This window comes from Pygoscelis adeliae, unplaced genomic scaffold, assembly GCF_000699105.1.
Source record: "Pygoscelis adeliae isolate BGI_AS28 unplaced genomic scaffold, ASM69910v1 Scaffold129, whole genome shotgun sequence".
In the NCBI taxonomy this organism is placed as follows: Eukaryota; Metazoa; Chordata; class Aves; order Sphenisciformes; family Spheniscidae; genus Pygoscelis; species Pygoscelis adeliae.
In genome coordinates this window covers 523132-535074 of record NW_008825431.1, presented here as the reverse complement: position 1 = coordinate 535074, position 11943 = coordinate 523132, and the positions used below count along the sequence as shown (strand labels likewise).

Sequence of the window (11943 nt, the reverse complement as noted above, 5' to 3'; positions counted from 1 at the left end):
GAGAGAAGGAGGCCAGAGGGGAGCTGCTGCCGGCGCAGCCAGACGCCTCCGTCTTATCCACCCTCAGCGCTGCCACGAGAGCCTCCACGCTGAGCCCTGGCACTCCCGAGTGCTGATCTTGGCTTTGACACAGCTGTCCCTGCAGCGCTGGGCAAGTCCTGTCCCCTCCTGCCACTGCCTTGTCTCTCCATCCCCCTTCACCAGCTATGGGGACATGTCCCCGTCCCAGGGTGAGATCTTCACCATGAGCTGAGTCCTGATCGCTTTACTCAACAAAATCTTGCTCATCTCCAGGGGGACTTTTGCCTTCTTTCAGAATTCACTTCTTTGCATTTTGGGAATTTGCTTCTTTACAATTATGGTGAATGCGTGGATCGCCTGTCCTGGCAGTTCTAGGTCAGGTCCTGGAGGAGGGAGGTGAGGTTTTTGGCACCTACCTGGTGTTTTTCCAGGAGCAGCCGGGCAATGTTGACATGCCCGTTCTGGATAGCATCCATAAAGGGAGTGACTCCACATTTGTCTCTGCTGTCAGGTTTGTACTGGCACCTGGGAGAGAAGACAAAAGCCAGGACAGAGTTGTTGGTGGCTCCAAAATCCTTACTGCACCAGTTGCTTTGCATTGCTGGGGCAGGAGACTATCAGCGGACGGGATCGGAAATGGCAGATATAAAGCCTGTCCGTAGACCATGCATAAACCTGTCTCGGTGCTTTATGGCCTGGGGTACGGTCTGCTGGGGTTTTGGGTCAGAGATCTGGTACTCAGCCAGTGCAGCTTGCTCAGGCTGCAGGAAAGCCAGGGCTCTACAGATCATTTATATTTCCCTTGCCCCCCGAACAGAGGATCTGTAGGAGGGGTAAGATGTGCACTGGCAGAGGGGAAAACCATATCCTCATGTAACAACACCACATTACAAAATCAAAGCCCACAGGTCTTGCTCAGGTTAAAGCTCCATTGAAATGAGAGAAGACTGAATTAAAATTGAAAGCCTGGCTCAAATCACAGGGCTATGTTTATGCTGGGCCAAGCGTGGACAGGAATTAAGAAGGCTGGGACGAGTCGGCTAACGGGAGCTGTGGCTGGCAGCGGCTGTGATGTCTGGGGAAAGCTGCTCCAGCTCTGGCAGCGGGCAGCGCTGGTTAGGAAGGTAACAGGGTCAGGATGACTGGGCACGGGCTGATTTAAAGCCACTTCACAGCAGCCTCCCGGGAGCCAGAGCCTGAAAATAAAGCTTGGAGGCTGAGTCCAGCCTGGAGGAGCTGCACCCAGAACCAAGCTGCCAGAAAACTGTTTTGTTGTTATCGTATGGCCTCAGACACATCGGAGGCAACGGGAATGAATCAGCACAGAAAAAAAGCCGAGTTATATAACCGGGGTTTATGTCATAGCGAAGTCAGAGCCCATCGGAGCCCATCCGGAGAGCCTCCTTGTCTCAAAGGCCCCTAACCGGCTGTGAAAAACCCGGAGGAAATGGAGACGGCCTCGGGATCGCACGCAGGGCAGCTGTGCAACCGGGCTTCCCGAACGGCATAAACGCCCTTTGTGTCCGGGCGGCTGGAGCGAGCCTGGCGGTGGACGGGAGGCAGGGGAGAGCGGGGAGGCAGAGGCAGTGCCGGGAGGAAGGCTGCTTACCGCTCCAGGAGCAGCTCCACAACGTCAAAACAGCCATGCATTGCTGCGAGAGAGAGAGAGAAGCGCAGGGTTAATTTATGTTTTCGTGCCACCGTCTGCCTACGGCGAAACATAATCCGGTTTCTGACCCTTTTGGCTTACTCGTGATGAGGGAAGGGGTTCCAAGAGGCTTTGAATTCAGAGTGGTTTTGGTTTTGTTTTTTTAATTAAAACATTGTCTCCAGATCTCAAGCCTTCTCTTCCCCTGATCCTATAGGAAAACACCAGATAAAACAGGGAAAAGGCATGCATATAGGCACCGTTTGCCTCTACCTGCGGAGTACATGCGTGAGAGCGTACATGCAATTAAGCTGACACAAAGGTCGTTTCTTGCAAGTATTTGTTAATCCCCGGAGTGAAATCTGTGAGAAGCAAAATGAACACAAAGCAGGGAGCTGGTGAATAGCTGGATGGCATTTCCACCCCTCCTCAGCCACTCAAACTACCCATCACTCCCATCTCATCATCCTAATGAAGCATCCTCACCCAGACAGCGTCTCAGAGGAAAAACAACAGTGGGGGAGGATTTGAACATCACGCACCGAAATTTTCTCTCTCTTTTTTTTTTAAAAACACGTCGTATTACAGCAATGTAAGGATAGCCTTGATCTAGCTTTTTTCCTGCAGGTTGTTGCGCAAAACAAATGAAATACATTAAAGAAAAAAATATCAAACCAAGCCCGGAGCTGCTACATCAGGCTATTTACTCTGTGCGATGGAAGAAGGGCCCCTGGCAAATGCGTGTTACCAGCAATAACCTTCAGACGCAGCTGCACAATAGATGCTCTTTGAAACGAGGGGTTCCCATCCTCCCAGATCTCGGCCCTTTGCTCCTGCTCCCTGCCCGTTTATCACCCCTTCACCTGAGCTGATGTAAATACAGGCAGAGCCACACTGTGAAAAGGATTTTCGAAACGGAGGCATTAAAAAACCCAAGCTACGTGAAGAAAAAACACCCCAAGCAACACGATTACATCCTTTAACAGCAACAGAGACACAAGAAAGCTGCGGCGCTCAGATCCACTGTTGCACTCCACTTCCTCTAATTACATCTCCCCCACTCTCTTGCCTCAGGCTACGGATATATGAAGCAGCAAAGCTTAAGGAATCAACTCCAAGGAGAAAATTACCCATCATCTATCCAGGGATAACGGTGCCAGGAAGCCAGCTGGACTGGTCACGGGTTAATGTGCTCATATCCACACCCTTGGGATGTAAACTCATTGAGACGGCGGTTCGTCTTGACATGATTTCCCCCGGCAGCTCCAGCATCGTCTCCGGCCCCTCGCCCGTGCCCCCGCCTCAGGAGCTGTGTCTGTGTAACTGGGCTACGTGGTGGGGTGCGTGGGGATGCTGGCCCCAGCACCCACCGAGCAGCAGCCCCCAGCATCGTCCTGGGTTAAAATTATGCTGGGGGCAAAGGCGGTTTAAGCAGCTCCAGCCCTTCCTGCTGCCCAGTCGCTCCCGCACCGGCTGCTACTCCGCCAACGTGTGGTCCAGGGTCTAACCTGGATCAGTAAAATGACCAGAAATCAACCCAAATCACGGGCTGATGGCTTTAACACAGTGAAAGTCCAACACAGGAGGCAACACAGAGGTGGAGACACCTCTATGAAGCAGTGAGAACCAGGCGCTGGATCCCACCGTTGCTGTCTGTACCCCCATATCCCAAGCGCTATAAGGCAGGGAGGAGACTTCAAGCTCAAGGTCAAAAGCACCCCTTTTCCTCAGGACAGTCCTCACCCTGTTCCTGACCCTGTCCCCAGATCCTCAACCCCCAGATCCCAACCCAACATCCACCTCTCTGCAGGGAGAGGGCTGAGAGGGGGCTGTGAGCCCAGCCTGCCAGCCCGGACGCAGAAACACAAGACCTGGGATTGAGGAGGGACGGGAGAACGCGCAAATAAACGAGGATTAGCCATTTCTCATTCAGACTCCTCGCCGCCCAGCCTGAAACATCAAACAACTCATCAGCTATTTTTCATTCCCAGGTCAAGCACAAGGACTAAGGCGCAGCCAATGCCCCTGGGCTGGGACTGTCATTGCTGATGAGCACAGTGCGGTGGACGGGTGACTTACTGAGGGCCGGAGAAGTAACGGGAACGACAGCCAAGGAGCAATATACCCAACAGATTAATTACAGCACAGCAGGGGTCTCCTCACGATACCTCAGGTCCTTCCAGAGAGACGATCCCTATTAAATTCTTTGGGAAATGAGTTTAGGTAGCCACAGCTTTGAGCGGTGGCTCCCCACGCTCACCTCTCCTGCGGAGACACTGCCGAGCCCTGGGACGCACAGCCTAAATCCCCGCTCGGGGATGTGGCATGATTCAAATTCAGGTCAGCCACCACCCTCCAGCCCCGAGCCTGCCCCACAACGTCACCCTGACTTGGTGCCACACACCTCTCCCTTCACTCAACTCGCTCCCTTCATCGTCCACTCCCACTGCATCTCTGGAGGGCAGAGTTAAGGGGATTTAGGCTCTGGGAAGACCAATGCTTTATCTGCACTGCCTAGCTTGCACGGGTCTGTGGGTAACCAGAGCCGATACTCTGTAAGGGGCAACGAGACACGGTGGGGCAAACTTAATTCTGCATTAACAGATTTTTGGGCCATTCAATTTATTAAGACGCAGAGAACTTAACTGAGGCACGCCTTGTGCATCATTCATAGATTAAGATGAATCACTCCATCTCAAGGACAAAAGAGTCAGAAAGCCAGAAACTAAATCCAAACTACCTCTGGGTCACCGTTCAGCTGACTGTGGCCCTCTGCTCCCCAGCCGTGCCCGACGATGTCTGTAGTTCTTCGAACCCTTTCACTCCCTTTGTAAGTCCTTTTAAACCAATGAAAGGGGCAGAGAAGGGGAATCAGACACGGCGGGCTCCAACCCTAACAACAGCCGCTGCGTACTCCCAGCAGAGACTATCCTTCCCCTTTGCAGAAAGGCACTCTGGATTTCTCACCGCTAGATACTACCTTCTTAAGAGGACTGGGAGAATACGAAAACCTGTGACGCTTCTTCTGGAGGTTATGCCTAGAGAACCTACAGCTCTTCAGATTTGCCATAATGACCTAACCCACCAAGCATTTGGACAAAACCGGATCATTTCGAGAGATATTTCTCTTACAAATACTGACGACGAGACTATAAACCAAACTGGTAAAAACTTCCATCAACAGGCAGATCCCAAAAGGTGTCTCTCAGCAGCTCTGCCGCTTTTAGGACTTTTAAAATGCCAGGATGGAGCCTTGCAGATTTTCCAAGTGCAATTTGCGGCTTTATACACCAGCAAGGAAAAGAGTATTGCAACGTATTCGGAGCCGTGGGAGCTTGGACATGTCTGTCACAGGGAGGCAGAGATGGAGACGAACACCCTGGTCCAAGGAGGCCAAAGTCAGTGGGTGATCGCGAGTGCTCCTGGGATGGATCCACCGCTCCCAAGAGAACATAACTGTTATGCATCACAAAAACACGCTTTGAGTACAGGCAAAACCCAGTGAAACGGGGACTGGGGACCCTCCAACCTCACAAGCTCAGTCTTTGGCACACCGTTAAGAAATACTAAGCCTAATTCTTGCTGTTTATTTATCTGAAAGCAACTAAAATGAGCGTCTGACCTGAGGTGAAACCCTGCAAAGGTGCAGCAGAGCACTGTTAGCAGACTGAAGCTCAGAGAGGTGAGCTCCCACTAATGCCCACCACTAGTCTCTTTTAATTTAATTTCAATAACTTGATATTTAACTGTTTCCCTGTGGTTTTGTATCAAGATAGGTCACACTTTGCTTCTCCAAACTAAATGTGAACTGAAAGAACAACGCCTTTCTGTTCTCCGCTGCAGCCACAGCCCGCTCTTCTCTTCCAACTCGTCTGGTGGCAACGGGACCCTCTTTTACCTGCTGTGTGCAGAGGCGTTCTCTTTATCGTGCTCTCCGTGTCCCAGCTGTCCGGGGACACGTCCAGCAGGTACTGGAGGACCTGGGGATGGCCCTCCCGGCTCGCGATGTGGAAGCAATTCCAGCCGTCCTTGTTCTTCAGCAGTGGGTTGGCTCCATGCTCCACGAGAGCTTTGATCACCTCCAGGTTTTGCCTGGTGCAAGCCATCATTAGGGGAGTCCTAAAAGAAAGACGAGGCAAACATAATAACCAGAAAGGCAGTGTCGTACGAGCCTGACAGCTTTTGTACAAACATCTGAGCTTGAAGCATGATTTAATTGTCTGTAGCACCAACTGCCCTGTCTAATAAAACACAGTAGCTTAGTGCCGGCTGTGATAAGCTAGCCAGAGGGAAAACTGATGGGCTAAAACCACTCTGAGGTAGTAGGAAACTTTGGTGGCTAAAGGCAAAGACCTTCTCCAAGCCCGAGGCTAAATTTATCGTCTCACCTGCATTCGGATGCTTTGACTGAGGCTCACCACGCGCTGCATATGGACCCGTGAGATTTTACAGCACTGTTTTTTCATGCAGGTAATATGGGGTCTGGACTTTTGGGGACTGTTGAGGCAGAGCTGTTAACGTCAGTGTTTCTTACCCCAGCCAGTCATCCAGACAGGCAGCTGTGGCTGCAGGCAGCAAACCACAGACAGCTCCGCATCTCCTGGCAGTAGAGCATAAGCGTACCAGCAAATGCCACTCTGGAACATTTCTGATGCAGAGCAGCTGGCCTGAGAGTGAAGCTTTTCACAGCTCCATCCTATTTCACATGCCTGGGAACAACCTTTGATATTGAAAAACATTTTTACAAGCTCCCCAGGGGAACAGCATCTTCTCCATCCCACAATTTCCGAGCTGTGCCTTGCACGGATTGTGTGTGCGCCCCTGGGAAGCCAGTGGATACATCTGACAAATAAACACGGCAAACAGCCCACCTCGCCCTGCTTTCAACCCCGTATCCAGCAATGACCACGTTTTCACACCTATAACCCACGCGCTGCAGATTAACAACCACCCTGGCCCCTGCTTGGCAGCAGGGCAGGTTCACCACTGAGTTTCTCCTCCCTGGTGACCCGTTATCTCCTTGCCCATCCTTCCCCACTGAGGACTGGTGTGGTTGCTGGATCTGCAGCCTCCTGTAAGCCCAGAGCTATCAGGAGGTGGGCGTTAGCTGAGGGTTTACTCGCAAGGCAAAGCATGGGTAACTCGAGGCGGTGAACCCACAGACATCTCCCGTGTTTGGCTTTAATGACTAATTTCACTGACCTCACCAGCACCAACCCTATTTTCCTTAATTATCACATCGCATAACAATAACAGTTTAACTGCTGCAAGTGGGAGCTGCATCCTCCATTTTATCTGTTTATAAACTTCACCCAATCATCGAACGCTGGCTGCGCGCACGGATCGGACAGAAACCTCTGAGCTTTCCCAGAAAAGATGAACGCTTCTCCAGCACGGAGAGGGCTTATCTCCTCTTCACCAACCCACATACGTCAGCTAGGAGACAAAAAAAACCCCCCTCCATTCCTCATTCAGGAAAAGCTGTGGCACAAAAACTTCCCACCGCACAAGGAATCGTGGGCCTAAACCGCAGGGAGAGAGATTTGGCTTAGACTTCAGGAGAAACGCTCCAGTTTTAAGGACAGATAAGGACAAGAAGAGAGCGCTGAGAAGGGAGATAAAATCTCCAGCGATGGAGATTTTTAAGAAGAGGTTACACACGCGTCTGCTGGGGACGATGGGGTAGAGCTGAGCCTGGAGCTCCGTGTTTCCTGCAGCTCCGTTTCTACACAGTGCCTCAGACCAGCGTGTATTTTCAATGCAAATGAGACCTTGTCCAAAGGCTGGGACGTGCACTAGCAAGCACGTAGCTCCCCATTTTTAATCCGTGGATGGAAGGGTACTGCGGGCCTATCAACGAAAACCAGGCTCGCACACGCGTCTGCACGCAGCTCTCTAGATTTCTGCCTCCCTCTGCTCCCCCTGATGTCAGCACGACGCTGGCACAGCCTCGAATTCCGAGGACTGGGATGCTGCCTTTGTATTTGTGTTAGTTCGGCTTCAAAACAACCTCCCCGGGCTTCAATTTGTGGGCTGGGGAGAATCTTCGCTTTCTTTTGCAAGGTGGTACACAGAAATCTCCCTCCCCAGAGGAGAATTTGACATTAATCAGGCCTGCTGCTCATCTGTAGATTAGGCTTTATTTTTTTATTCCCGATTCTCATTCCTTCATCATTTGCTTACGTGTTACCCACGTGGCAGGCAAACGAAAGCCCTGAAGAAACCAGTTGTTGCTTGGCTTGCTGAGGCTGTTGCTATTGTATCAGTAGCAAATCTGACCTGAGAGGCTCTGTTTGCTGGGGGGAAACAGGAGTAAAACTTTATTTTTATCTCCTTATTTCAGTTTCTGAGGACCGGGACACAAAAATGTGAATCAGTATCACTGATTCCCATCAAATGGGGGAATGGGGAAGAACGAATAGCTGCAGACAAAAGCTTTTAAATTAGATCTGCTAATGAAGCAGAAATTTACAACTTCTATGATAAACAGGGGGAAATCAGTGACAGGGCTGGAATTTAGCCCAGAAGGCCAACCGTATCCTGGGCTGCGTAACAAGAAGCGTGGCCAGCAGGTCGAGGGAGGGGATTCTGCCCCTCTACTCTGCTCTGGTGAGACCCCCCCTGGAGCACTGCGTCCAGCTCTGGAGCCCTCAGCATCAGAAAGACACGGACCTGTTGGAGCGGGTCCAGAGGAGGGACACGAAAATGCTCAGGGGGCTGGAACAGCTCTGCTATGGAGAAAGGCTGAGAGAGTTGGGGTTGTTCAGCCTGGAGAAGAGAAGGCTCCGGGAAGACCTTCTTGCAGCCTGTCAGTACTTAAAGGGGGCTTGTAAGAAAGACGGGGGCAGACTCTTTAGCAGGGCCTGTTGTGACAGGACAAGGGGGAACGGCTTTAAACTAAAGGGGGGTGGATTCAGACTAGAGATAAGGAAGAAATGTTTTACGCTGAGGGTGGTGAAGCACTGGCCCAGGTTGCCCAGAGAGGTGGTGGATGCCCCATCCCTGGAAACATTCCAGGGGACAGGGCTCTGAGCAACCTGCTCTAGTTGAAGATGTCCCTGCCCACGGCAGGGGGGTTGGACTAGATGGCCTTTAGAGGTCCCTTCCAACCCAAACCATTCTGTGATTCCATGATTCTGACAGCTCCTGCAGTCACATTCTCACCTTCTACATCCAAACCTCTTTCAGATATCGCTCTGACCCGCTGCAAAGCAAGCCAGTGACCTACCAGTCTGCCTTTTTCAAGCAGTCTACGCTCGCGCCTCTCTCCAGGAGGTAGGAGACACACTCCCCGTGGCCCATGGAGGCCGCTTCGTGGAGGGGTCTTTTGTAGTCGCTATTGAACACCTCAACGTCCATCCCCAGAGCCTCTACCAGGTAGGCGAGGACGTCCCGGTGCCCGTACCGGGCAGCATGGTGCAGCAGCGTGTCCCCCGAGCGCCCGTAGCGCTGGCTCTGCACCGCCGGGCCCAGCGCGTCGTCCGGCCGCAGCTCGTCCCGGAGGAGGTCCAGCCGTCCCTCCTGCACCAGCCGGAGGAGCGGCCTCGGCCTCTCCCCTTCCGCCATGGCTAGAGATCTGGAAGAAAGAGGCAAAAATCAGGATTACGGTTTCAAAACTGCATGAATACAATGGCTGCTCCCTAGGTCGGGATAAACAGAAATTACCTTTTCCCTCGGGAAAAACAGACCCGGCCTCTCCCTCCAGAAAAACAGAAATTTCCTTTTCCCTCAGCAAATTCACAAACCGGGCTCTCCCTCAGGATAACTAGAAATGTCCTTTTCCCTCCAGAAAACCAGAAACTGGCCTCCCCTTTAGGAAAACCAGAAACTTCCTCTCCCCTTAGGAAATCCAGGAGCTGGCAGCTCTCTCGGGAAAAACAAATTTCCTTTTCCCTCAGGAAAACCAGGAAGCAGCCTCTCCCTCAATAAAACCAGAAATTTCCTTTTCCCTTGGGGAAACTAGGAACGGGTCTCTCCCTCCAGAAAACAAGAAATCTCCTTTCCCTTAGGAAAACCAGGATCCGATCTCTCCCTCAGGAAAAACAGAAACGCCCTTTCCCCTCAGGAAAACAAGAAATTTCCTTTTCCCTTGGGAAATCCAGGAACCAACGCTCCCTCAGGAAAACCAGAAACTTCCTTTTCCCTTAGGAAAAACAGAAACCAGCGTCTCCCTTAGGGAAAAAAAAAACAAATTTCCTTTTCCCCATGGGAGAAACAGAAATCGGCCTCTCCCTCTGGAAAAACTAAAATTTCTGAGGGAAAAGGAAGTTCTTTTCCCTTAGGAAAACCGGGAAGGGGCCTCTCCCTCAGGAAAACCAGAAATTTCCTTTTCTGTCAGGAAAACCAGAAACCCAACCCTCCCTCCAGAAAACCAGAAATTCCCTTTTCCTCAGGAAAGACAGAAACCAGGCTCTCCCTCAGCAAATCCAGAAATTCCCTTTCCCTCAAGAAAACCAGAAACCCGCCTCCTCCTCCTCAGGAAAAACAGAGATTCCCTTTTCCCTCGGGAAAAACTCACAATTCCTTTTCACCCAGGAAAACCAGGAACCCGCCGCTTCCTCCAGAAACCCAGTAATTTCCTTTTCCCCCTCGGGAACTGTCAGAAACCAGCCCCTCCTTCAGGAAAATCAGAAATCTCCTTTCCCTTTAGGAAAACCAGAAACTTCCTTTTCCCTTCAGAAAACCAGAAACCAGCCGCTCCCTCAGGAAATCCAGAAACTTCCCTTTCCTTCAGTAAAACCAGAAATTTCCATTTCCCTCTGGAAAATCAGAAACCAGTCTCTCCCTCAAGACAACCAGAAACGCCCTTTTCCCTCCAGAAAATGGGAAATTTCCTTCTCCCTCAGGACAACCAGAAGAAATTCCCTTTTCCCTCCAGAAAACGGGAAATTTCCTTCTTCTCCCTCAGGACAACCAGAAATTCCCTTTTCCCTCCAGAAAACGGGAAATTTCCTTCTCTCTCAGGACAACCAGAAACGCCCTTTTCCCTCCAGAAAACGGGAAATTTCCTTCTCTCTCAGGACAACCAGAAACGCCCTTTTCCCTCCAGAAAACGGGAAATTTCCTTCTCTCTCAGGACAACCAGAAACGCCCTTTTCCCTCCAGAAAACGGGAAATTTCCTTCTCTCTCAGGACAACCAGAAACGCCCTTTTCCCTCCAGAAAACGGGAAATTTCCTTCTCTCTCAGGACAACCAGAAACGCCCTTTTCCCTCCAGAAAACGGGAAATTTCCTTCTCTCTCAGGACAACCAGAAACGCCCTTTTCCCTCCAGAAAACGGGAAATTTCCTTCTCTCTCAGGACAACCAGAAACGCCCTTTTCCCTCCAGAAAACGGGAAATTTCCTTCTCTCTCAGGACAACCAGAAACGCCCTTTTCCCTCCAGAAAACGGGAAATTTCCTTCTCTCTCAGGACAACCAGAAACGCCCTTTTCCCTCCAGAAAACGGGAAATTTCCTTCTCTCTCAGGACAACCAGAAACGCCCTTTTCCCTCCAGAAAACGGGAAATTTCCTTCTCTCTCAGGACAACCAGAAACGCCCTTTTCCCTCCAGAAAACGGGAAATTTCCTTCTCTCTCAGGACAACCAGAAACGCCCTTTTCCCTCCAGAAAACGGGAAATTTCCTTCTCTCTCAGGACAACCAGAAACGCCCTTTTCCCTCCAGAAAACGGGAAATTTCCTTCTCTCTCAGGACAACCAGAAACGCCCTTTTCCCTCCAGAAAACGGGAAATTTCCTTCTCTCTCAGGACAACCAGAAACGCCCTTTTCCCTCCAGAAAACGGGAAATTTCCTTCTCTCTCAGGACAACCAGAAACGCCCTTTTCCCTCCAGAAAACGGGAAATTTCCTTCTCTCTCAGGACAACCAGAAACGCCCTTTTCCCTCCAGAAAACGGGAAATTTCCTTCTCTCTCAGGACAACCAGAAACGCCCTTTTCCCTCCAGAAAACGGGAAATTTCCTTCTCTCTCAGGACAACCAGAAACGCCCTTTTCCCTCCAGAAAACGGGAAATTTCCTTCTCTCTCAGGACAACCAGAAACGCCCTTTTCCCTCCAGAAAACGGGAAATTTCCTTCTCTCTCAGGACAACCAGAAACGCCCTTTTCCCTCCAGAAAACGGGAAATTTCCTTCTCTCTCAGGACAACCAGAAACGCCCTTTTCCCTCCAGAAAACGGGAAATTTCCTTCTCTCTCAGGACAACCAGAAACGCCCTTTTCCCTCCAGAAAACGGGAAATTTCCTTCTCTCTCAGGACAACCAGAAACGCCCTTTTC

At 51.0% G+C, this 11943-nt stretch overlaps 1 protein-coding gene across 2 annotated transcripts in view; it reads right to left on the bottom strand.

The window, feature by feature from the left end:
• Positions 1–9235, bottom strand: part of ANKRD16 (ankyrin repeat domain 16) — a 16687-nt gene extending 7452 nt beyond the window's left edge. For both annotated transcript variants that reach the window (XM_009331006.1, XM_009331008.1), the window contains exons 1-4: positions 8898–9235; positions 5568–5788; positions 1631–1673; positions 438–546 (exon numbers count right to left, since the gene is read on the bottom strand). In XM_009331006.1, coding sequence (XP_009329281.1) covers positions 438–546; positions 1631–1673; positions 5568–5788; positions 8898–9235 — 711 coding nt within the window. The remainder of the gene's footprint in view (positions 1–437; positions 547–1630; positions 1674–5567; positions 5789–8897) is intronic.
• Positions 9236–11943: the final 2708 nt, after the last annotated feature.